This window comes from Pleurodeles waltl, chromosome 3_2, assembly GCF_031143425.1.
Source record: "Pleurodeles waltl isolate 20211129_DDA chromosome 3_2, aPleWal1.hap1.20221129, whole genome shotgun sequence".
In the NCBI taxonomy this organism is placed as follows: Eukaryota; Metazoa; Chordata; class Amphibia; order Caudata; family Salamandridae; genus Pleurodeles; species Pleurodeles waltl.
This window is the reverse complement of record NC_090441.1, coordinates 31,827,921-31,854,913: the sequence shown is the minus strand read 5'-3', so window position 1 is coordinate 31,854,913 and position 26,993 is coordinate 31,827,921. Positions and strand designations below refer to the sequence as shown.

Below are 26,993 nucleotides of genomic sequence, written 5' to 3'. Positions count from 1 at the left end.
TTACCCCTGGGTTCACTATGCCCCCTGGATGACCACTTCCTTCGGGGAGTGGGCATCACCGTGACCCAGAATTCCAAATTCCAGCACACACAAGATGCTGGAATTCCTAAGGCTGTGTTCATTTCAGGCTGCTCACCCTAGAGGGGTTTTCCAGTCTGCAAATGCAACACATTTCCTGCATAACTAAGTGTTCGATGGCATATGTTGCTGCAGATACACATGTTTGGCACAGTCCGCTGCCTGGTGTTGGGCTCGGAGTATTACAAGTTGTTTTTCTTCGAAGAAGTCTTTTTGGTCACGGGACCGAAGGACTCCTCCCTCTTTGGCTCCATTGCGCATGGGCGTCGACTCCATCTTAGATTGTTTTTTTCCGCTGTCGGGTTCGAACGTATTCCTTTTCGCTCCGTGTTTCGGTTCGGAAAGTTAGTCAGAATCTCGGAAGAAAGCGTCGGTATTGTTCCGTTCGGTATCGGGATAGTTAGGTACATCGACACCGATCATCGGAAGACTTTGGGGCAGTTTCGATCCCCCATCGGGGCCTGGTCGGCCCGGCCGCGTGCGACATCGAAGCCGATGGAACGGACCCCGTTTCGTTTCTGCCCAAAATGTCACAGTAAGTATCCTTATACAGATCAGCACTTGGTCTGTAACTTGTGCTTGTCCCCCGAGCACAAGGAGGATACCTGTGAAGCCTGTCGAGCCTTCCGGTCCAGAAAAACACTCCGGGACCGAAGAGCCAGGCGTCACCAAATGGCGTCCACGTCGACAAAACAACGTTTCGACGACGAAGAGGAAACATTCTCGGTTCCGGAATCAGAATCCGGAGACTCCGACGTCGAACAACAGCAACAAACTGTGAGTAAGACGTCGAAAAGTAAATCCATCGACAAACCGAAAGCCCAGGGGACGCCACTGCCAACAGGCCATGGCTCGACCCATAAATCAGGCGACCCGTCGAAGGGGCCGAAAAAGGGCACGCCCATAGCGAAGACACCCGACTCCGGTCGAGGGACCGCCATGGAGCAACCTCGGAGCCGAGAAAGCGGCTCCGAGAGACAAAAACAAGATACCGGCACCGAAAAACATCGGCACCGAGAATCCATGCCGAAAGGAACAAAAATTCGGTCGGTGCCGAAACCGAAAAAAGATTCTCTCTCGGCGCCGAAAAATACCACACCTTCATCCTACTCAGAGGAACAAGGACTAAGTGGCCAAATGCACAAATTTGGACAAGAGCTCCAAAGTGTAGAATCGGACTACACACAAAAGAGACTGTGCATCCAGCAAGATACAGGGAAGATATCAACCCTTCCCCCAATCATGAGGAAAAGAAGGATCGGACTTCCAAAGGATGACTCACAACCACAAGCCAAAGTGGTTAAAAAAGTCACGCCTCCGCCCTCTCCTCCACAGGCATCGCTGGCACAAACACCGCCACAAATGCACTCACCAGCGCAAACTACCATAAGTCATGACGATCAGGATCAAGACGCTTGGGACCTGTATGACACCCCAGTGCCGGACAATGATCCCGAGTCATACCCCACAAAGCCGTCACCGCCAGAGGACAGTACCTCATACTCGCAACTGGTGGCTAGGGCTGCAGACTTCCACAATGTCCAACTGCATTCCGATCCTATAGAGGATGACTTCTTATTTAACACCCTCTCGGCTACACATAGCCAATATCAATGTCTCCCAATGCTACCAGGGATGTTACGGCACGCAAAACAAATTTTTGAGGAGCCCGTAAAATCAAGAGCCATCACCCCAAGGGTGGATAAGAAATACAAACCACCACCCACAGACCCAGTGTTTATTACTTCGCAGTTAACACCCGACTCTGTGGTAGTAGGGGCAGCTCGCAAAAGAGCAAATTCACATACATCTGGCGACGCCCCACCTCCGGACAAAGAAAGCCGAAAATTTGACGCGGCAGGGAAAAGAGTGGCGTCACAGGCAGCCAACCAGTGGCGCATCGCAAATTCTCAAGCGCTGCTGGCCAGATATGACCGCGCACACTGGGACGAGATGCAACTTCTCGTAGACCATCTTCCCCAGGAATACCAAAAAAGGGCGCAGCAAATAGTGGAAGAGGGACAAACGATCTCAAACAATCAAATCCGCTCTTCACTAGACGCAGCCGATACTGCAGCAAGAACAGTCAACACTGCTGTCACCATAAGGAGACACGCTTGGCTACGCACTTCAGGCTTCAAACCTGAAATCCAGCAGGCTGTCCTTAATATGCCCTTCAACGAGAAACAACTGTTTGGCTCGGAAGTGGATACAGCCATTGAAAAACTGAAAAAGGACACAGACACGGCCAAAGCCATGGGCGCACTCTACTCCCCGCAGAGCAGAGGCTCTTTCAGAAAAACTCCATTTAGAGGGGGGTTTCGTGGCCAACCCACAGACACCACCAGCCAACAATCAAGAACCACACCATATCAGGGTTCCTTCCAAAGGGGAGGTTTCAGGGGATATCGGGGGGGTCAATTCCCAAGGAGTAGGGGAAGATTCCAGACTCCAAAAACACCTCCACCTAAACAGTGACTTTCAAGTCACGCAACCCCTTCACTCAACACCAGTGGGGGGAAGACTAAGCCAATTCTACCAATCTTGGCAACAGATTACAACAGACAATTGGGTATTAGCAATAATCCAACATGGCTATTGCATAGAATTCCACAACTTCCCACCGAACATCCCCCCCAAAACACGCAAAATGTCACAACATCATTTAGAACTTTTAGGACTAGAAGTTCAAGCACTACTGCAAAAGGATGCAATAGAATTAGTACCAGTACAACAAAAAAACACAGGAGTTTACTCCCTGTACTTTCTAATTCCAAAAAGAGACGAAACATTGAGACCAATATTAGATCTCAGGACACTAAATACCTACATCATATCGGACCATTTTCACATGGTCACACTACAAGACATCATTCCACTGCTCAAACAGCAAGATTACATGACCACATTAGACCTAAAGGATGCGTACTTTCATATACCAATACACCCTTCTCACAGAAAGTACCTACGGTTTGTATTCAAAGGAATACATTACCAATTCAAGGTGTTGCCATTCGGAATAACAACTGCACCAAGAGTATTCACAAAATGTCTAGCAGTAGTAGCAGCACACATCAGGAGACAACAGATACATGTGTTCCCTTACCTAGACGACTGGCTAATCAAAACCAACACAGTAAAAAAATGCGCAAACGACACCACCTTTGTCATACAAACCCTTCACAAACTGGGGTTTTCCATCAACTACACAAAATCACACCTAGAACCGTGTCAAACACAACAATATCTAGGAGCAACCATCAACACATCAAAAGGAATTGCCACTCCAAGTCCACAAAGAGTGCAGGCATTCCACAAGCTAATAAGTGCTATGTTTCCAAACCAAAAGATACAAGCAAAATTTGCGCTAAAACTTCTAGGCATGATGTCATCATGCATAGCCATTGTCCCAAACGCAAGACTACACATGCGACCCTTACAACAGTGTCTAGCATCACAATGGTCACAGGCACAGGGTCAACTTCAAAATCTGGTGTTGGTAGACCGCCAAACATACCTCTCGCTTCTATGGTGGAACAGCAAAAATTTAAACAAAGGGCGGACATTTCAGGACCCAGTGCCTCAATACGTTATAACAACAGATGCTTCCATGACAGGGTGGGGAGCACACCTCAATCACCACAGCATTCAAGGACAATGGGATATACACGAAACAAAATTTCATATCAATTACCTAGAACTGTTGGCAGTATTTCTAGCGTTAAAAGCCTTCCAACCCATAATAACACACAAATACATTCTTGTCAAAACAGACAACATGACAACAATGTATTATCTAAACAAACAAGGAGGAACACACTCAACACAATTGTGCCTCCTAACACAAAAAATTTGGCAGTGGGCGATTCACAACAACATTCGCCTAATAGCACAATTTATTCCAGGAATACAAAACCAACTAGCAGACAACCTTTCGCGAGACCACCAACAAGTCCACGAATGGGAAATTCACCCCCAAGTTCTGAACAAGTACTTTCAAATTTGGGGAACACCCCAGATAGATTTGTTCGCAACAAGAGAAAACTCAAAATGCCAAAACTTCGCATCCAGGTACCCACACCGCGAATCACAAGGCAATGCTCTATGGATGAATTGGTCAGGGATATTTGCGTACGCTTTTCCCCCTCTCCCTCTCCTTCCATATCTAGTAAACAAGTTATGTCAAAACCAACTCAAACTCATACTGATAGCACCCACATGGGCAAGACAACCTTGGTATACAACTCTACTAGACCTTTCACTAGTACCGCATGTCAAACTACCCAACAGGCCAGATCTGTTAACACAACACAAACAACAGATCAGACATCCAAACCCAGCATCATTGAATCTGGCAATTTGGCTCCTAGAATTCGGACACTTGGACCTCACACAAGAATGCATGGAGGTCATAAAACAAGCTAGAAAACCTTCCACTAGACACTGCTATGCATCTAAGTGGAAAAGATTTGTTTACTACTGCCATGCCAATCAAATACAACCAGTACATGCCTCTACTAAAGACATAGTAGGATACTTACTACATTTGCAAAAAGCAAATCTCGCTTTTTCATCTATAAAAATACACCTCGCAGCTATATCTGCTTACCTACAAACTACTCATTCATCGTCTCTATTTAGAATACCAGTTATTAAAGCATTCATGGAAGGGCTAAAAAGAATTATACCACCAAGAACACCACCAGTTCCTTCATGGAATCTTAACATCGTCTTAACAAGACTCATGGGTCCCCCTTTCGAACCCATGCATTCCTGTGAAATGCAATATCTAACCTGGAAGGTCGCATTTCTCATTGCAATCACATCCCTCAGAAGAGTAAGTGAAATACAGGCATTTACCATACAAGAACCATTTATTCAAATACACAACAATAAAATAGTTCTAAGAACAAATCCAAAATTTCTGCCAAAAGTAATCTCACCATTCCATTTAAATCAAACAGTAGAATTGCCAGTGTTCTTCCCACAACCAAATTCTGTGGCTGAAAGGGCACTACATACATTAGACATCAAAAGAGCACTAATGTATTACATTGACAGAACAAAGCTAATCAGGAAAACAAAACAACTGTTCATAGCTTTTCAAAAACCACACATAGGAAATCCAATCTCTAAACAAGGCATTGCTAGATGGATAGTCAGATGCATTCAAACATGCTATCTTAAAGCCAAAAGAGAATTGCCTATTACACCAAAGGCACACTCAACCAGAAAAAAAGGTGCTACAATGGCCTTTCTAGGAAACATTCCTATGAGCGAAATATGTAAGGCTGCAACCTGGTCTACGCCTCATACGTTTACTAAACACTACTGTGTAGACGTACTAAATGCACAACAAGCTACAGTGGGCCAAGCTGTACTAAGAACATTATTCCAAACTACTTCAACTCCTACAGGCTAAACCACCGCTTTTAGGGGAGGTAACTGCTTTATAGTCTATGCCAAACATGTGTATCTGCAGCAACATATGCCATCGAACTGAAAATGTCACTTACCCAGTGTACATCTGTTCGTGGCATTAGTCGCTGCAGATTCACATGTACCCTCCCACCTCCCCGGGAAGCCTGTAGCCGTTTAGAAGTAGATCATAAACCTTAAACATCTGAACATTTTGTAAATAATTATTAGAAACTCTTATCATACATACATATTCACTCCATTGCATGGGCACTATTTATACCAAACAACTCCATCCTCACCCTCTGCGGGGAAAACAATCTAAGATGGAGTCGACGCCCATGCGCAATGGAGCCAAAGAGGGAGGAGTCCTTCGGTCCCGTGACCAAAAAGACTTCTTCGAAGAAAAACAACTTGTAATACTCCGAGCCCAACACCAGGCAGCGGACTGTGCCAAACATGTGAATCTGCAGCGACTAATGCCACGAACAGATGTACACTGGGTAAGTGACATTTTCATTCCCGCCTGTCCAGGTGCCAAATGGACCCTAGGGCAAGGGGGCGGCATCTCTCTTCTTAGGGAAACCAGATCTGCATACCAAGGGCGGTGGGCTTCTTTGAAGCTCCCCTGCCTTGGAATGCAGATTTGCAGGTCATCCTGTTGGGAGTGGTGTGCAAACACCTCTGCTAAGGCAGGCTTTGTTCCTGACCGCCCAAGAGCAAAGGCTTTCACCCTTGGGGGTCAGAAACTCGTCTATTGGTGGCAGACTGGTGGAGATTAGTCAGTCAGCCTACCAGCAGTTGGTAGGTTTTCAGGGGCACCTCTAAGGTGCCCTCCGGGTGCATATATTAAAAACTCCACCACTAGAATCAGTGAGGGTTTTAATACAAGATGTTTGATAGCAAACATCCCTAATTTCTTTAAAGCCGTCATGTACCTGGGGAACTCGTATTGACCAGTTTCCAGCCCATGTATTTAAATGGCTTCCCTGTTCACTTACTATGTCTAAGAATAGTCAAAGACATAGTAGGGACATATTTGCTCATGCAGATATGCCCTCATCTGTGATATAATGCACCCTGCCTTAGTACTGTAAGCCCTGTTGTGGGCTATCTCTGCTCTTTACTCAGTCCTGGCACCGGCATTTTATTCAGGCATTCAGATTCTTAAGAGGAGGCAGGAGACCAATCTTCATAGGAACCTGTCAGATCTGGATTGGTTACGCTAGTTGGAGCATACTAAAACAATAAATTGAAATCAGAGGCTCAAATTACTCAATTTAACTATATACATCAGACCTATCTGGATCCCACTTGACTTGACAGGATGTTCCGGGAAGCTGTGGCTACTTGCCTGAATTGTAAGTGTCTACAGGCAGATTTCTTTCGTATGGTTTGGACCTGTGGGTTGGTGACACATTTCTGGGAGCAGGTTTTTTCTTTAATAAATTAACTTATTGGAGGACATTTGCCAACTTCAACTGACATCTGTTTGCTTGATAAACTGCACAAGACTAAAATTAATAAGCAGATATGTGGATTTATTGACCAGCCATGGTTTTGGAAAAGAGAAAGATTGCTATGGTTTGGGAAGTTGCATCTGTCCCCAGCTTTGTTCTATGGCTGCGTAATGTGTATAGTTGGATAAAAGCCAAAATCACAGCTGTTGTGACATTATAGAAATTTATGGGTCGAGCCATAATCAGTGGAGCTTGGGACATGATCCTTATTAAGCTAGAGGATATCTCTGATGAAAAACCCACTTGAAGTACTGTTTTATGTGCTTGGATGTTATTTCAGTCGAATCGGGATTTTATGTTAGACCAGGTATTGAAACTTATGATACATGACACTATTCGATGGTGGAATGCAAACTTCTTTCCTCTGTCCCTGCTTTATCTCCCTCACTTTTAGTTACTCATGAGCTGGCACATACACAAGGGCTGTCTTTCTTACAGACTGGCTGTCTCTCTTTCACTGTTTCCCTCTCTCTCTCTCGTGTGACTTTATAATTTGTTGGTTCTGAAGTTTGGTGTCTTTAGTTTGCTGTTCATTTGTTTTTTTTTCAAAAATATTTTTTTAAATCACCCTAACGTTACTTTTCTATTTGTCCCAGGGCATGGTGGAATTATTATTTGCAGAGACTAGTTCTTGATATGTCAAATCGCTGTTTAAAATGTAATGTGAAAAATGTAATAAAGAGCTCATTACAAAAACAAAAGAAATCCCACATAAATTCTTACATACATGCATGCATGCATACATACATACATACATAGAAAAGCAGTGTGAGTGGCCCCTTATAGGTATGTCCCTTATCAAAGACATGATTAAGGCGGCAACTTGGACTACTCTGAACATATTCTGTGACTGCTCCCAACATGTTAAGCTTTGAATTTTGTTTTCCAAGTAAGTTAGGAATGAGGAAGAACAGAAGCCCAGAAAGAAAAACAATCTTCATGGTGATTTCGATACTCCTGGTCCTTCCTTCTATTCCTTCATGACATCAGTACCATTAAATAGCGTATATATACTACAACCCTGCATGACCAAAATCACTTCTGGGTGCGGTAGTAGGTGTTAAATACAGATGGATAGTTTGTGCTCTATACAAATGAGCGGTTCGCATTGCATATAAATGGACCAGGCCTCACATCTGCAGAAGGACACTCATGTAAAAGCCCTCCAAAGTTGTTAAAAGCGCTGTTCTGTTTTTAAGACATTTTTTTCTTATCAAGCCTATCCATGGATTATACAACCAGTTATAAAGAAGGGACAGCAAGGACTAAGAGTACTGGAATCTCAATAAAGGTACTTTTCAAAAATGTTCTGTGACACAGCATTCCTGTGAAACACCTATTTTTCACTTGTTTTAGGACTTGGTCCGCAAGAAGGCTTCATGTTTTTAAAAACATGCTTAGTTTACGTGGGTTTCTGGTCTGATCAGTATTTATGTATGTAGGCATTAAACAATTTACATAAAATGTTAATGGGCCTTTTTGTAATACATGTATACACTATGTTAACAAAGTATTCTGGATCCAACCCATAAGCAAAGCTATTTAGTGTGCAAGTTTAATGAACATACCTATGGTATAGACAATATCACTATTCTTATCCATAGACATGTACCTCAACCAACAATATTGAAGACACAACATAAGCAAAGCCTATTAATTCAGATGTTCTCAATTTGGAAGATGGCCTGTCTTGCTGTGAGGTCTGGTTCATTAGAATAGACTTGGCCATTTAACTTTCTATGAAGAACCTCAAGCAAGCATTGGGAACCTAACTGGGTACAGTGAGACCATGCAGCATTATTCATTCCTTATTTTTGAAGAGCTTGAGTCTTGCATGCAGTGGACCTTTCCACCTTCAAGTGACACGGAGTAACCCACTGGTCCCAACCAAAAGGTCTGTGGGCCCCGTTCCAGAAGGCACTCAACATGGCACACATTCCCATTCTTAATGCTAGAGATTCAATGCCCCAAAGATTATCTAGATTAACAAAATACACCTATTTAGCATGTCTTTGGTGCAAAAGAACTGTGAAGTTGCAGCAATGCAAATGTTAGGACTCATCAAAACACGTGCTAGTGATTAGCTTCTCAAAATAATATACATATTCTGCATTTATAATCTGCCTCTGTGGAAGGTGTTTAGATGGAATCACAGGGGCTCCTTTAAAGTTATGAGATGTCAGCTGTTGGTGCTTTAATTTTGTGTTCAATAAGGTTTATGCACACAATTTGCCTTCTTGTGGTGGTGGGACAGGTGAATTATACTGCAGTCTTCTGTTAATGTTGTTTTTGATCCTTAACTAGAGTGTGTCCATTTGGTACTGTTAATCACTCTACATTAGTATTGCGCTCTGTTGGTTAGGATTGTATAGTCTCTTATTAAAGTTAAGCAGTTCTATTGCATTTTAATCTCATAGCTAAGCATTTTACAGAATGCTAGGCATAGATAGTTTAAAGATTTGTCTTTTCTTTATGTTGCACTTAACGGCAAATATATCCCCCTCTTCTCATGCCTGCAACACTGTGCTAAAATGCATCCTTATACTCTGGCATGTTGGCACTACAAAGAAAAAAAAAAACTAGCGCACAGATTCTGTCAATGTTTGTGTAATTAGTGATTTTCTCACTTATTCTCAACCTGAGTGCCTCCAGAAGCTTGATGACAGCCCAAGCCACTGTAAAAAAGAAAAAAAAAATGAAAACAAATCTTTTTATTTAGGGCATCTGACAAAGACACAGCTCCGCCACCAGAAGAATGTCTTCAGCTTCTAAGCAGAGCCACCCAAGTGTTTAGAGATGAATATATACTTAAGCAAGATCTGGCAAGAGAGGAGATCCAACGAAGGTAACAATCCATTTCAGTGAGAAAGGTGGTTTGTGATTTCATTTCATCACCTACAGCATAGACTGTTCTGTTGAAATAGTCTTGGATGGGGTTATATGCCCGGGGCTGGAGGGAATCTTAGAGTTGAAGGATGTTTTGCTGAATGTTCGTTTTAATGGCAGTTGCTCCAAGTGGGTGACAGATACGTGTTATTCATGGAACTGCAGGAGCTCAAGCTTTTCCATTGGTTGGAAAAGTTTAATGCTTCTCAATATTTTCCCTACATTGTGAAACCTTCTGTTCCTTTAATGCATATCTAAGTCAAGCACTAGATTTTTAAACTCGTCAAGAAGGGGAACGGGGTTTCTTAGGTTTCAAGAATCTTCTTGCATTGCTGCCAAAGTCTTTCACCATTAGAGTATAGGGATTACTAGTTTCCAACCCATTAGGTATTCATTTGGTCAAAATATTTTAATTTGATATGTTATCAACAACAATGTCTTCATAGCTAATAACATATTGTCAGTAGCATTGGCTTCATGAAAAGCTAACAAATGTGAAGACAAAAATCAAATTATGATGACTACTTCCGACCACATATTCCTCACCTTTTGATTATTTCCTTGTGCAGTACTGGATCTGGAGATTTTTACAGCCGTGCTCCCTGGCTGGTGGTGCCACATGGCCTCGTGATAAATTGATACTGCCTAGGATGTGATGGAGCGGAGCTGTATACAAGCACCTTTTCTGCTTGCCGACGTCAGTCCCTTTATTTTCACGCCCTTCAACAGTGATTTCCACTTCAAACTTTGTCTGTTTTCTAGCGACACCAATCTTCGTCACTGACAATGTGGCAGGAAAGATGTCTGCCTCAAACAAAAGAAATCAAGCTGGGCCATTACTGCAGGAAACTATGGTACTAGGCCTCCGAGTCACAACTCGAAGTCCTGCGATAATTGCACCCTTAGTATCCAAAGTAGTCAGGGAGCGGAAAGTGAGGTTATATATTACAGGGAATAAAATCATTTTTGAAAGCGAGGTCCTGCTTCAAGTTGCACGGCCGTTCTAGGCCACAAGGGGGGCATGCGAAATCCCATTCCACCTCAGTCGTCTGACAAGTCGATGCACTATAAGTGCAAGGATCCAAGCAGAATGTGTCCCCTTTATGAGTGATTTTCAGTGGACCATGCTGCTATCTTGATACAAGAAGTGAACCCCCTGCTGGCCAAAGGTGTCACTGAGTGAGTGTCAGACTTGGAGTGGGGGGTGGTTGCCCTGTTTACACTGCTTATTAGTTCTAAAGAACAGAGGCTTCAAGGGTCTATTCGACCTCTGGCCTTTGAATGCCTTTTTGAGGAGGGACAAATTCAAAATGCTCACTCTGCCCTCTGCTCATTTGTGCTTTGGATTTGTGAACTGGAAGCTGTCCCTGGACATTCAGAGTGCCTATTTTCATACCCATACTGCAGTCCTACAGATGTTACCTGCAGTTCACAGTGGGGTGGCAACACTGCCAATTTTCTGAGCTGCGCTTCAGCCTTTGCTTTGCCTCTCAAGTGTTGGCGTACGTGATTGTGGGTGGTTGCTGCTCATCTGTACCTTGATGACTAACTGTTCACGGTCAGCTCACCGCAGTCAGTCAGAGACCACCTCCGGACAACGACTTGGCACTTAGTCTCCTTTGGGTGTTCCATCATCAAGGCGATGTACCAACTGAGCCCTACACAGAGGATTCTCTTCACAGGGGCTACCCTGAACGCTAGTGTTCGTGGCCTTCCCACCATTGCAGCAAGTCTAGTGAGGATGATTATGATGCTTCTTGGGTTCCTGTCCTGCATTGCACCAAGTCCAGTGAGGACGATTATGATGCTTCTTGGCTCCTGGCTTGGTGCATCCTCCTTGTCCCATGCCCCAGATGGCACTTGCAGTGAGACATAAGTTTTCAATGGGCCCAGCTCAAGGGTTTTCTCTCAGACACTGTCCAGATCTTGCAGGAGACTGCTGAGTACCTCTTGTGATGGCAAATAAGCACTAACCTGACCTGTGGCAGGCCACACTTCCTTCCTCACACAGACTTTACGGTTATGAAAGACGAGTCAGATCTGGGGCGGGGACGTCATCCGGTGGAAGGGGATATCGGAGGCCTCTCCTGTTCCGTAAACCTTTTGGAGTTTGTGTAAGTTAGGGAAGGGCTTCTGCCTTCAGATCAGAACTGGCCTGAACCGGACCTAAAAAATAAAATGCATACAAGATTGAGCAGACCTTAGTTTGTATGGACACAAGATTTGGTTAGATTCTGAGACTTGACGTTTCTGCAGCAATAGCATCAAAGATTTAAAACCTTGTCTAAAGTGAACAAAAAGATTTCCTTGAAAAGGGCTAAAATCCCAGCTCAAAGAAGTCTCTAACTCAGAACATGTTTTTAGAATACCATGGGCCTCTAATAATGGTTTCTTCAGATCTACCAGTTCCTGTTTCTAGACGAGACCAGAGTACAGCATAGGGGGAACTCAGGATACATGTATACATCCTCACATCCAAGCATCATTCCAGTGTCGTCCCAGTATTGAATGCAGATAAGCAAGCCACAGAATGGCTCACATGTTTTCAAAAGTCAGTATACCCTTGGCAGTCAGTTTAGTGATACTATTTGGGTAGGTCCTAATTTCAGTAAAGAAATCTCATGGGGAACACTTGGTTCTCTGCACCAAATAGGTAGTACCCACTTCTTGAAAGATTATAAGTTGGTGTTCCGCAAACTGTAGCATAGCTCTTCACAAACGCCATCGAACTGCCCTAACTTTTGCTACACAATAAGCTTTAAACATAGAAAGTACACAGGTCCACCTAAATACCTTCTTTTGGTTTCTGGCAAAACTTCAAATGCATCATTCCTTATGTTGGTTTGGTTAGTTTGCAACATCTAGAAGCTGTGTGTGTCACATTTTTAACTTCTTATCAGAGTTCACTCTCAAATAGGCAAAATAATGCCTTTAGTCATAACTTTCAATGTTGAGACATTATATTGAGACCAGTATTATCCTTGAAACAAACGTGGTCAGCAGAAGCTCTAGACGAAATGCAGTCATAGAAATAAGGACACAGTTGTCTTCACCTCCATTTCTCAGGATATCCAAGTGAATTAGTCTCAGTTGTTCCTCAGATCCATTGACCTAAAGCATGGTGATGAGTGAACGGGTCCTGAACAAACCCCCTAATGAGCCCCTTCTGATCTAAAAGTTAGTTGATTCACCCAATGCACCCATACCAGGCCTCAATTTGAGAGGTGTGGGCAGCATTTGTAAAATAACTGATTCTTCTTTAACCCCTATACTTCTCAGAATGTGCCATAACTTGGAGAGAATTGAATGCAGTCAGAGTGCATGAATGCCATGTGTACCCCTGCCCACTTGTTATCTAAGGAGTATTTGTCTCCTAGTTAATAAATCAAGGCACTGTTATCTGGTATTGATACCTTATGAGAAGTCCAACTGTGTATACAAGAGAACTTCTTTGCTCCTACAGCTACTCATGTCATCATCTGTGGAGGGTGAAAGGCTGTTCTCTTAAATCACAGTGAGGACCTTTGACCAGAAGGATATAGAAGAAGTTCTATAGCAAACAAGTTAATTTGCTGGTTTTATTTAAATTGTGTTTTAATTGGACATCTGTATTGAACAACCCTGTCCTGTGCGTTGGTGGAATTCTTTAGATAGAGCATAATTGTTCTGTTCATGTATGTGACAGAAGTAAAGATGGTAGTTTACAAAAGGTGGATTGATAGAGGCCAGAGGGAGGGAACGGTAGGCTGAATAGACAGAGGTTTTATGTGGAGAATTTGTCAGATGAGGGTTATTAGTTTTTTGCTGAAGGAATGAATGTGTGCAGATTCAGATGAAGGGCCTGTCTTTTATAGATTCAGAAGGCTTCATGGGAAAAATGGTTTCCTTCATTGATTTTCTTCACCTTGGGAACCTCCAGTTTCTTCAGGTATGTGCTGCCTGTCCTGCAGCTTGATCGAAAAGGAATTGTCTTTTTAGTGGAGTAGTTAGCTCTGCTAGTATGGATTGCTTTGTAAATTATAGTCACTGATTTGGTTTTCTTATAAGCCTGCCCCTTACCCTCCCAAACTAAGACTTGAGCAAGCCTTAGTTTTAAATATTGTAAACATTTATGAAGTAAGTCATAAGGTATCTGTAAAATGCTGTCCTTTTCAGGGTTTGTTGAATTTTCATCATCAGGGCTCGAAAAATCTATTCGACCACTCACTATGGTGAGACATATTTAATCAGGTTGAGCTATTTTTAGGACATACTCGTCTGGCGAGTTGACAAAGAACAGGTGTTCTGTTCAGTCAAAGTGGAGGAGCAATAAAAGACACCTTTTATTCTTGTATGTCACATTTGCTGTGTATTCACAGACAGAGGTCAAAAGTCATTTTGGCTGGCAATTAATTTTCCTTTTGACTTCAGAGTTCCAGGATTTTGTTTGGTGAACTGTTGGACCTGCTGTTTAGTGTGTGAAATAAAATTCTGTAGGGTGTCAGGTTTTTCCTAACACACAACATTTAAATGACTAAGTCAACTGTACAAAAATTTCAAAATATATTTCAGTAATTGTGAAAGCCCATTTTTGGTATTTGTGTGATGGAAAAAAAAATATTTTAATAGGATGAAAACAAATAAGTACACTTTATGTGCTGATGTGCAAAGGATATGTTTTCTGAAACCCAATTTTCACAGATTGTTAATACACTGTATAGTTTGATCAGTAAAGCAGCAAATTAGTGGTAAGGCGTATGGACATTTCTTGGAACTTTACTGTGTCGATGAATGTGTGCTACCACATCATGGTTTAGTGATATATGTATTAAAAGTGAGTGTTTAAACAAACTGAGAAACACTCCTGCCCTGATGGCAATGCTATTAGTAAACTAAAAGCAAGTCATGGAACAAGTGTCCTCTATATGTGGGGTAGATTCTTGTGGTACATGCTGCAAACATTAGTCTACTTAATCAAACAAAAGAGTTTTTTTTGTACTGCAGAAACGCTTAGCTCACATATTTGAAGGTCCATTCATATCTGAGAATGAAGAAAAAGGTGGCTCTTTAAACTATTTGCCTAGGATCACACAATTTGAAACCCGTTTACGGATCAGGTACATTACTGTTAGGTTGAGTAGATTATTCAAGTTACTCGACCTGCAGGTCTAGTAAAATGTTTCTGAATTTTCGAGACCTGATCATTCTAACATATTTTATTGCAATGTACAAAATAACACATTTAAAAGTAAAAACAAATAACTGCAATCCTTATGTCCATGTCACCCGTGCCTGCTCTTTTCCATTGCACTTACATTAAACAACGTTGGGGAAAAAAAAACAGCCCATCAATGTAAAATAACACACATTAGATTTCTACAAAAATACACTGGCACGGGAAAGAGGATGGCTTTGTAAGGGGTCTGCATAGTTGATACAAGGTACACATTCAAGTCTCTTATCATTTGTAGTCTGAATCCTCTAGTCCTACAGTTTCAAAAAGCAATACATATAGTTTTAGCATGGTTTTATTTTGTTCTTCCATTAAAGGGTAAAGTTTTTGATTGGCCAGAAGACCAAACAGCTTGAAGATCTCAACATCTGCAGAGAGGAGAGGTATGTTTATTGGTTCCGATACTGAGTTTCAAAAACAGAATGTACCTATATGTGTGGTCACTGGTATTTTTATAGTAAAGTCTTGATCCAAAAACCTAATGAACCAGATGACATGCTTTCACTTACAGCACCATTTTCCTGTGAAGGTCATACTCTACTTTGGTTTGTCGCTGACTATTTTTCATTTTATTGTTAGGAAAAGCCTCAGAGAAATGGCAGAGCGCTTGGCAGACAAATACGAAGATGCCAAAGAGAAGCAGGAGGATATCATGAGCAGGTATGTTATGTTATTTGTATAGCATTCTAATCACCCATGAGGATATCTAGGTGCTTTGCAGGTGAGTAGGCAGTGGTCTTCCAGGAGATTTATTTGAAAAGCCAAGTCTTCAGCTTCTTGCGGAACTCTAGAAGCAATGAGGGGGCTCTGATGTGCTGTGGGTAGTCATTCCATGCTTTCGGAGAGATGTAGAAGGCGCAAACTCCTGCTAATTGTTTGTGTATGCAGGTTATGTGCACTAATGAGAGTGCATTGAGCTGAGGTGCCTGAAGGGTTGGTGAAAGTGCAGGAGGCTGTTCAGATGGGCGTAGCCTGTGTTGTATAGTGCTATGTGTGTATTTAGTTTGAAATGAATGTGCTTGTGTATGGGGAGCCAGTGAAGTTCCGTGTGATGTGGGTATGGGTTGGTAGGTCGAGAACAAGTCTTGCTGCAGCACTTTCAATGGTTTGGATTCCAACATACAGAGTGCATTGCATCTCTGGTAATGAAAGCCTGTGGGACTGTTTTCCTGGTGTTCTGTGGTAGCCACTAGAAGATTTTTCACAGCATGCTCAGGATGCGGCAGCAGGTAGAGGTCACTCTGTTGACCTGGGCTGGCATGTTGGACTTGTCATCAAGGATGATTCTTAAGTTTCTGACTGACTGGTGGAGGTTGGTGTGGATCCAGGGTCTGATATCCACAGATGGCACCCCATGGAGAGGTCGTCTTCCAAAAGTCACGATTTCAGTTTTACCTGAGTTGAGCTTGAAGCAATTGGATCTCATGCAACTGGCAACTGCGGACATGCAGGTGACAAAGTTGTGTTTTTTTGTCATGGGAGACTTGTCCATAAAGGAGGGTATCAGTTGGGTGTTGTGTGCGTAGGAGAGAATGTTGGTGCCCTACGATCGGATTATTCCATCCAGTGGGGTCATATAGATGTTAAACAAAGTCAGGCTGAGAGATGATTCTTAGGGGGACACCACAGATGAGGTTCCTGGCTTCTGACATGTAGGGTGCCATGCTTAAATTGTGTGTTTTTCCTGTGAGGGAGAAGCAGATCCAGTTGAGAACGAGTCCTTGGATGCCTGTCCTGTGAAATCTTTTCATTAGAGTGGAGTGGGAGACCGTGTCAGAGCCCACGGAGAGGCAGAGCAGGATGATGGCTGCTTTTTTTTCTCCTCAGTCTGTGATCATCCTGATGTTGTTGGTTGTTGTGATGGGTGCCGTCTTGATGCTGTGATTGGGTCTAAAGTCTGATTGAGTGGTGTAGGAAGTTGGCTCTGTATGTACTATTTCAAAGTAAGGAATAGTATGCACAGCGTCCAAGGGTTCCCCTTAGAGGTAAGATAGTGGCAAAAGAGATAATACTAATGCTCTATTTTGTGGTAGTGTGGTCGAGCAGTAGGCTTATCAAAGGAGTAGTGTTAAGCATTTGTTGTACATACCCACAGGCAATAAATGAGGAACACACACTCAGAGACAAATCCAGCCAATAGGTTTTGTTATAGAAAAATATCTTTTCTTAGTTTATTTTAAGAACCACAGGTTCAAATTCTACATGTAATATCTCATTTGAAAGGTATTGCAGGTAAGTACTTTAGGAACTTTGAATCATTACTTTAGCATGTATACTTTTCACATAAAACACAATAAGCTGTTTTAAAAGTGGACACTTAGTGCAATTTTCACAGTTCCTGGGGGAGGTAAGTTTTTGTTAGTTTTGTCAGGTAAGTAAATCACTTACAAGTCTCAGGTTTGGGTCCAAGGTAGCCCACCGTTGGGGGTTCAGAGCAACCCCAAAGTTACCACACCAGCAGCTCAGGGCCGGTCAGGTGCAGAGGTCAAAGAGGTGCCCAAAACGCATAGGCTTCAATGGAGAGAAGGGGGTGCCCCGGTTCCGGTCTGCCAGCAGGTAAGTACCCGCGTCTTCGGAGGGCAGACCAGGGGGGTTTTGTAGGGCACCGTGGGGGACACAAGTTCACACAAAAAGTACACCCTCAGCGACACTGGGGCGGCCGGGTGCAGTGTAGAAACAAGCGTCGGGTTTTCAATGTAAATCAATGAGAGATCAAGGGATCTCTTCAGCGTTGAAGGCAGGCAAGGGGGGGCTCCTCGGGGTAGCCACCACCTGGGCAAGGGAGAGGGCCTCCTGGGGGTCACTCCTGCACAGGAGTTCCGTTCCTTTCGGTGCTGGGGGCTGCGGGTGCAGAGTCTTTTCCAGCCGTCGGGAAAGGGAGTTCCGGCAGTCTCGGTCAGGGGGAGCCTCGGGATTCCCTCTGCAGGCGTCGCTGTGGAGGCTCAGGGGGGACAACTTTGGTTACTCACGATCTCGGAGTCGCCGGAGGGTCCTCCCTGAGGTGTTGGTTCTCCACCAGTCGAGTCGGGGTCGCCGGGTGCAGTGTTGCAAGTCTCACGCTTCTTGCGGGGAGTTGCAGGGGTCTTTAAATCTGCTCCTTGAAACAAAGTTGCAGTTCTTTTGGAGCAGTGCCGCTGTCCTCGGGAGTTTCTTGGTCTCTTGGAAGCAGGGCAGTCCTCTGAGGATTCAGAGGTCGCTGGTCCTGGAGAAAGCGTCGCTGGAGCAGGGTTCTTTAGAAGGCAGGAGACAGGCCGGTAGGACTGGGGCCAAAGCAGTTGGTGTCTTCTTTCTTCTTCTGCAGGGGTTTTCAGCTCAGCAGTCTTCTTCTTCGGTAAGTTGCAGGAATCTAAATTCTTAGGTTCAGGGAAGCCCTTAAATACTAAATTTAAGGGCGTGTTTAGGTCTGGGGGGTTAGTAGCCAATGGCTACTAGCCCTGAGGGTGGGTACACCCTCTTTGTGCCTCCTCCCAAGAGGAGGGGGTCACATCCCTAATCCTATTGGGGAATCCTCCATCTGCAAGATGGAGGATTTCTAAAAGTTAGAGTCACTTCAGCTCAGGACACCTTAGGGGCTGTCCTGACTGGCCAGTGACTCCTCCTTGTTATTCTCATTATTTTCTCCGGCCTTGCCGCCAAAAGTGAGGGCCGTGGCCGGAGGGGGCGGGCAACTCCACTAGCTGGAGTGTCCTGCGGTGCTGGCACAAAGGGGGGAGCCTTTGAGGCTCACCGCCAGGTGTGACAGCTCCTGCCTGGGGGAGGTGTTAGCATCTCCACCCAGTGCAGGCTTTGTTACTGGCCTCAGAGTGACAAAGGCAACTCTCCCCATGGGGCCAGCAACATGTCTCGGTTGTGGCAGGCTGCTGGAACCAGTCAGCCTACACTGAACAATTGGGTAAAATACAGGGGGCATCTCTAAGATGCCCTGTGTGTGCATTTTTTAATAAATCCAACACTGGCATCAGTGTGGGTTTATTATTCTGAGAAGTTTGATACTAAACTTCCCAGTATTCAGTGTAGCCATTATGGAGCTGTGGAGTTCGTTTTTGACAGACTCCCAGACCATATATTCTTATGGCTACCCTGCACTTACAATGTCTAAGGTTTTGCTTAGACACTGTAGGGGCATAGTGCTCATGCACCTATGCCCTCACCTGTGGTATAGTGCACTCTGCCTTAGGGCTGTAAGGACTGCTAGAGGGGTGACTTACCTATGCCACAGGCAGTGTGAGGTTGGCATGGCACCCTGAGGGGAGTGCCATGTCGACTTACTCGTTTTGTCCTCACCAACACACACAAGCTGGCAAGCAGTGTGTCTGTGCTGAGTGAGGGGTCCCTAGGGTGGCATAAGACATGCTGCAGCCCTTAGAGACCTTCCCTGGCATCAGGGCCCTTGGTACCAGGGGTACCAGTTACAAGGGACTTACCTGGGTGCCAGGGTTGTGCCAATTGTGGAAACAACTGTACATTTTAGGTGAAAGAACACTGGTGCTGGGGCCTGGTTAGCAGGGTCCCAGCACACTTCTCAGTCAAGTCAGCATCAGTATCAGGCCAAAAGTGGGGGGTAACTGCAACAGGGAGCCATTTCTTTACAAGTGGTGTCCAGGAGTTGGTGTAGGTTGAGGTGGTTGACTAATCGTCTGTTAATTGCTTTCTCCATGACCTTGACTAGGTATGATAGTTGCGAGATTGGCCTATAGTTTGATAGCCAAATGTTTCTTTAGTAGTGCATTGACCACTGCCTGTTTCCAGGTCTCCATGAATGTGGTGGTGGTGATGGAAGTGTTCAGGTGAGTGCTTTGCTGGTCTGTGAGGTGCACAGGGGGGGCAAGGGTCCATCGGGGCCCTGGAGTGGCTGGTTCCCATGATGTTGACTGTTTCTTCCATTGAGATTGTTTTCCATTGTGTCAGGGCACTTCTGAGTTTTTTTGTGGATAGGCTGGAGGCGAGGCTGCTGGGGTTCGGTTTAGGGTTGAAATTGTTGTACGCAGTTTTGATTTTGTTGCTGAAGAATACCTAAGAATTCAGATAAATTGTCTCCTAGGTCTTGGGGAGTGATGATGCTGTTGGGGGTGGAGTCTGGGACCATGAAGTCTTTGACAATAGCAAAGATTTCTTTTTTTAACGTGTTTATTTATTGGCATTTCAGATGGTACATCATTTTATTCACAGAATCGTAGCAGGCTACATGGCTGTATAAGTCACCTTTCCATGGCAACTTTGAAACAGTTAACCAGCACTGCTGAACCGAACTACTTGGCATGTGGGTGTGCCTGCGATTGCATGGGGTCTAACTAGGGGGTGGGCTGTGGGGGAGGGGCAGGGGTTGAGGGCTGGGCATGATCATTCAGGGATGTCCCACAGGGCTGAGGTTGCTTAAGTCCTAACTCCGCAGGTTAAGCAGTCCATCTGCAGTGTCATCCATAGTCGCCTCAAGAGTGTCGCATGTTCTCACCACCTCCGCCCAAAGGGGGACCATCCGTCTGTTCATCATCCCTCTCATTTCTTCCCTCTGAAGTGCCCTTTCTTCCCCCTTAGCCCAGCAAGCAACATCTGCCACCCGTGTGCTCAACCTAGGTCCATTACTATTCTTCCAGGCCATTGCTACCCTCCTACGTGCTAGTCCCAATGCCAGGTCAATAAACCTGTTCCCCACTTCTTTTTTTTTTTGGAGGGGGGGGACAGGGGGCGGGGGCGGGGCGGGGCGGGGCGCGCATATCAAAAAGTCCCAGTAAGCAGACAGCTGGGCCATTATCCAGCTGCCTGGCCAGGGTGCTATTAAGCCAAGTACGACACAGACACAGACACACACACACCTACACACCTGATGTTACACAGTATATCTGATTCATTCTATGCGGGGTAAGATAGGTCCTATGGACATAGTTATCCTGGAAATACTTCAAGCGTGTGTTTTGTGAGATTTTGTTTGGGTATGCCAGAATTCAGGCCCACTCAGCATCTGTCTACCTAGATCCGTGTCCCACTTACGTCTTAATCCCTCCAATGATCGGTCTATCATCCCATTCAGGGCTCTGTAGAACCATGCTACCAGGTGGGATCTGCCCCCAAGAATCAGCATGGATTGTAAGATCGCGGCCGCAGTGGGTTCCTCACTTCCGTTCTCATAGGCCTCTGTATACATCTCTACCAGTGTGGTCGCAAGGGTGCTGGTAAATCTCTGATAGAATTCTGGCGGGAGGCCATCTGTTCGCTGGGTTTTCCCCGTCGCCAGGGCTTTGATGGCACCTATTTCCGCACCATCCTGCTCTGCTAATGTCACCAGCCATAGACCCACCAGGTAAGTTTGGAGAGAGTCCAAGTCACAGTCTGCCATCCACTTTTTCAGTTGTTTGATGTCTCTGTTTAAGTTATGGTGGGGTTGGGTTGCTTCATACATAGGGTGTGTGACAAGTCCGATTCCGTGATACTGCACCAGCTGTGGCTGGCAATGCCTGTTGGTAGGTTTCGTTTGGTGAAGTATGTTGATCTAGAAGTGGACAATGGCTTAGTTACTGTGACTTTGATGCCTTTGAAGGTGGGGACGACGGTGTCTGGAGGAGTGTGTGGGTTTGGCAACGTGTTCTCAGTCTGTGGTTTCTTAGGCTTTTGAGTGTGGCTGAGCTGGTGTTGGTCTGATCTTCCTTGTAGAGGGTGAGATCTCCTAGGATGTTGTAGGCTTTGGAGTTGATGGTGAAAGGGGCAGCAAAATCTGCAACGTTGTTAGTGAGGCCTGCTTGTGGTCCAGGGGGACAGTAGACAGGGGGTTCTGTGCAGGGTAAAATTTACGGAGTTTCACAGTTTGCCATGTACTTAATCCCTGAATGGGGTCACTTTCTTGGTGGCTGTGGTGCATTTGATGCCTTCTTTGAAAATGAATGCTATTTCTCCTCCTTGTTTGTTGTGGCGGTCTTGTCATGCAATCTTTTATCCTACCTGGATGGCAATGTCAATGTCGGTTGCTGACATGGTGATCAGCCACGTTTCTGTGAGGAAGAGGTGGTCTGGGGCGTGGTTATCCAGTAGGTCTCAGATTTCTGTTGCATGCTTGCTGAACAAGTGGGTGTTGAGGCGTATATACGTTAGTCCGTCTTGGCGTGCTTTTTTGCTAGTGGGAGTGGGAGTGGGAGTTGGAGGTGTGGGTGTGTTCACGGTGCTAGCTTGGTGGTTGAGTTACTTTGTGCAAAATGGCAGTGGGTAAAAGTGAAGGCTCTGTCTGTGTTATGCGGCAGGGCGGATGCGGGTAAGTTGGTGTCCAGGGCTGAGATACTGGAGGGATGCTACGGAGTACCACTTGGGGAGCAGTTGGACCAGGGTTTGTGGCACTGGGCATGGTCTAGGTGTAGATGGGCTTGCCTTTGGCACACCAGCGATGCTTCTGTGCAGCGGCTGCTGTTAAGTAGGTCCTGGAAGGGTGAGGATTGCAGCAGGTATTGGCGGAGGCTTAGCGAGAGCACGTAAAAGAACTGGAGGTGCAGGTAAGAAAAGTTAAGGAGTGGGGATGGTGGCGGTAGGCAGGAAAAGAAGCCCGTGAAGAGGAAAAAGGCACCAAAGAGATGGCAAAAGGCACAGTAAAAGATAGCAAAAGGGACGAGAGAAAGAAAAGGGGTGAGAGGCAAGAGTCGTAAAGGCACAAAAGGTGGGAGAGCAAGCAGGAAAAAGGCAAGAGGAAAAAAGAACAGGAATCAGAGAAAAGGCACAAAGGCAGAAGTGTAAACAGCGAAAGGGCACACAAAAGACAAAATAGCAAGAGGCAAAAAGATCAAAGAGTGAAAAGATATAAAAAGAAGCACAATGCAAAAGGCATACTGGCACGAGAGTGTGGGTGAGAGAGCATGCGATAGTAGGAGAACGAAATGGGTGCCTTAAGTCACAGGAGCCGGGTTTGCATGGGCCTTGACCGGTTGGAAGACCGATCACAGGTAAGTCCAGGGAGGGCTGGACCTAGCACTTGCTTAATGCCTGGTCTGCTGTGCGGACACCGTTAAATAGGTCTTGGTAGGGGGGAGGAGCATAGGGGTGGTGGACAGGGCTTAGCTGGAGTGTGGGGGTAGAAGGGACAGGGTGCAGGAGGGGGATGAGAGAAAGGAGCGTGGGAAGGGCACAAGGAGGAAGGAGGCACAAAAGAAATGGCAAAAGGCACAGGAAAAAGAGCAAAAGGAAAGAGCAAGAAAGGGGGTCAGGGCATAAATCAGAGAATGACACAAGGTGAACTAGCAAAAGAGGAAAGGGTCAGAGTTAAAAGAGCAGGAATCAGAGAGAAAAGGCAAAGGAGCAACAAAAGAGCAGGAGGCAAAAGAGTGAAAATCGGAGTGAAAAGGCACAAAGGGCAAAAGAGTAACAGGCGAAAAAGAACAAAAAAGAGCAAAGATTAAAAAGAGCAAGAGGCAAAAAGAGCAAAGAGTGAGAATGCAAAAAACGGAAGGAGCAGGCGAAACTAGAGAGGGATCGGGAGGGAGGACAAGAGAGAGGGAGAACAGTAATAAAGCCACAGGAATTTGTGAAGAGAAGTAGTGTGTGAATTAAAGCTCTGAAGTCATTGAACACAGATGCAAAATGCTTGTTAATATGCATATTTCTTTATTGTTCCTATACAAAATGATTTCCTGTGCAATATACGGATGCTGACATTTTTTGTAACTGGGAAGCGTTTACATAGTTCTTCTTCATCCCTGTATATTGAGTGCTTCATTATTTTGTTGTGTTCACATTCAAACATTCATTCACTATCTTTCCTAAAGGATGAAAAAAGTATTGCGTAGCTTTCATTCCCAGCTCCCAGTTCTATCGGATAGTGAGAGGGATATGAGGAAGGAATTACAGATGATGAGCGATCAACTGGACAACCTGGGAACAGCTATTAAACAGGTAAGTGAATAGGCATTAGAAACAATGCAATGTGTTATGACAAAAAGGAGAGATTCCCAAACAATACGCCTCGTCTGGTGATAAAAGTCCCACTCTCCATGTTACATCGGCTATCGGTGAGCAGGCAGAATTCATGACATTCGTGCCCTCCATTGGTGCTACTGCATGCCCAAAAACCACTGCCTCTTCTGTGTTCTCAGTAGGAGGCGGTTTATTTACAAAGGCAGCCTGCTGTTCCACCTCAGAAGTTTTAGACCCTGGCTTTCAAGGCAGTCCCTATATGCGTATGATGCTTGGTGCCCTTTAAAGCTTTGCCCTGGACTTTAGCTTTCCTCAAGAGTTCAGAAGAGTATTGCTTCATTAGTCCTCAGGGCAAACTTTTTTTTTTTGTTAATACATGTGTGTGATGTGCTGGAGTATCTCGGAAGGTCACAAGCAGCATCCGCTGTTACCCAGAGCGCCTCCGCAGTGCTCACTAGATCCCGGCTCTCGATAGTGGGGGCACCTACTGTACACACACAAGATACCCATATATACCAAGAGAACAGTCTCAGCAATAAAAAAGCACTACATGCTGCCCAGTGCCCTCCTCCAAGTATCTCTGCACATACCATTGGTCTGATTTTGTAGTCTCCGGATTGTCACCAGCTGATTGCTCAACTTGTTGAGCACTCGTTGTGGCCACACTTTTGCTCCTCTGCATTGCCCTTCATGCTCTGCACCAATAGTTAAGGGAAGGGAAGAAGAACTGCTCCATGCAGATTCCCCCCAGCAGGCTGAAGACAATGGTGACTGGTATAAGAGAGCTGCAGGGGTCAGCATCTCAGTGGAGGAGCGCTTCATGTAAGATCCAAGGTGCCACACGTTAGATCAGAGTCAGCAGGAGCCAGTGCAGTGAGATAGATACGGCATTTACTGATTGCGACCACACCATCTTGGCACATCCATGTGTGAGTGAGAGTGAGAGAGAGAGATCACCCAGTATTTCATATCTAGACAGTAACAACAAATCCTGAATCCACTCCATGACTGAAGAAGAGGTCTCAAATATTCAGTGCATCAAAATTAGTGATGACAGTCCCAAAAATCCCAAACCTCAGATATTGCCAGTGTGATGACAGCAATATAAACCAAAAGAGCCAGGTAGTAAATAGTATAAAAAAAACAAGAGATATGTGACCATATTTTCTCCAATAATGAAGTCTGTCCTAGCCTATAAGACCTTGGCAGAACCAGTGGGCAGTAGAATTGTAGCAGTCACTGTCCAGGTGATCCATCTTTCTTGGGTTTATTTCTTCCCGGAAACCAACCCTCGTTTTATACAATACAGATATTTTCTTTTTTGCAAATGCGAACTCCAGCAGTAATCATTTTGTTAAAGCAGAGACGGTGATTGATCTTGTGAGGTAGATTTTTTTTTAATTTATGGTAATGACAAACATTAATTTTTCTTCCCACCTCACAAGGTTAATAACCTTTCTGTAGGAAGCTGGGGAAGTGAGTAATCAGTTCATCTGAGGCCAGCATTGTAGAAATCACCAGGGGGACTCACCAGGGATGACCCATCTCTTCAACCATCTCTGGCTCTTTTATCAAGTCTCTCTCAGTGTTTCACAATCCTTTCTCTGGGTATTCAACCTGTCGAAAGCTGTAACCCAGAATCAGAGTAACATAAAATTAAGTGTAAAGTTTAGAAAACAATTAATTTTTTGCTGATGCCAAATCATCTGTTTTTGAGTTGGCAGGCCATTACAGTTTACTGGTGTAAACTCTACTTAAGGCTCAATTTCATTCTTCATTATATGCTTAGTCCAAAAGGCTTTTTCTACCTTGAATGTTTTTTTTAATTCAACAAACTTCAAAATGTGCTTTGTTTAAGCATCTCACCAACCTAAATTAGAGCCTGACTTGGACTGTAGAGCTATTTTCCCCATTTACTGACAACAAAACCTTGGGCATTTGGAAATTGGTGAACGTTTTTCATCTAAAGAATTACTTTCTTGCTTGTCACTTAAACTGACTCATGTCTTTGAGGCCCTTAAAGTATCAGGCAAATCAAATAGCATTCTCTTTGTCAGATGTTCTTTGCCCCTTTTACCTGCATGAGCTAGAAGCAACCTCTGATATTATAAGTCTGCTTTTTGAGCCCAGATATTTTTTTTCCCAAAACTCCACCTCATAATACTCGTTTTTTTCTTGACCAGATCTCATAACAAGGTGGAAACCCATATAAGTGAAATGCCATAAGGATGTTGGGCTAGTTATAGAAACAACCTTTTGGCAACATTTATGTAAATTCAATCACAAATGTGTTCACTGTTCAAACTTGCACAGAATGCAGCTTTATAGTATTTATTATTAGACACAAGCTAGACTCCATAGGATGAACTCACATTTTTCAGATCCTTGTCCTTGGTGTCAAAATTCAAACATTGGAAAATTGGGATCTATGGTCTGGCCTTGCTGCATTTAAAAATATTGGCAGACAGTCCTTCTTATAAAAATGTTTAGAAGTCAGTTATGCTGATCCTGTACATTAGATTGGTAAGGAGCACCTCTTCTGTTGAATGCTTAAGTAAACGCAACTCAGAAGAGTTCCATTGTCATGTCAGTAGCGTGTTCTCGTATAACAAACATTTGAAAGTCAGCTGAACATCTCTTGTTTAAAGCGTGTTTAATAAGATGGCCAGAATTCCAACATGGGATAGCTTTGCCAAATAATACTAAGAAGGAATTGAGTATAATTTGTCAATATTTGCTAAACTGTTTTAGATTACTGATAATTTGTGTTCTTTGATAAGTTACATATTTATTAAATATAAATATTCGCCCTACTGCCTTTTTTATTTATCTGTTTCCTAATGTTTGTATAGAATCCATGAATGAAAAAAGTTTGGTATGATTGGTATGGGTTGCAGTCATGTTGGCTGGATGCTACTGTCCGTGCTCTGGAACCAGAGGAATCATTTCTCCAGCCCTTGTGGGATTTGGATATATAATCATTCAGATTCACA

The 26,993-nt window shown here is 44.3% G+C and overlaps 1 protein-coding gene across 1 annotated transcript in view; it reads left to right on the top strand.

Moving 5' to 3' along the window:
• Positions 1-26,993, top strand: part of NUP88 (nucleoporin 88) — a 249,669-nt gene that overhangs the window by 184,534 nt on the left and 38,142 nt on the right. The window contains exons 12-15 of the mRNA XM_069226670.1: positions 9,736-9,861; positions 15,432-15,497; positions 15,694-15,774; positions 23,853-23,979. Of these exons, the coding sequence (XP_069082771.1) occupies positions 9,736-9,861; positions 15,432-15,497; positions 15,694-15,774; positions 23,853-23,979 (400 nt within the window). The remainder of the gene's footprint in view (positions 1-9,735; positions 9,862-15,431; positions 15,498-15,693; positions 15,775-23,852; positions 23,980-26,993) is intronic.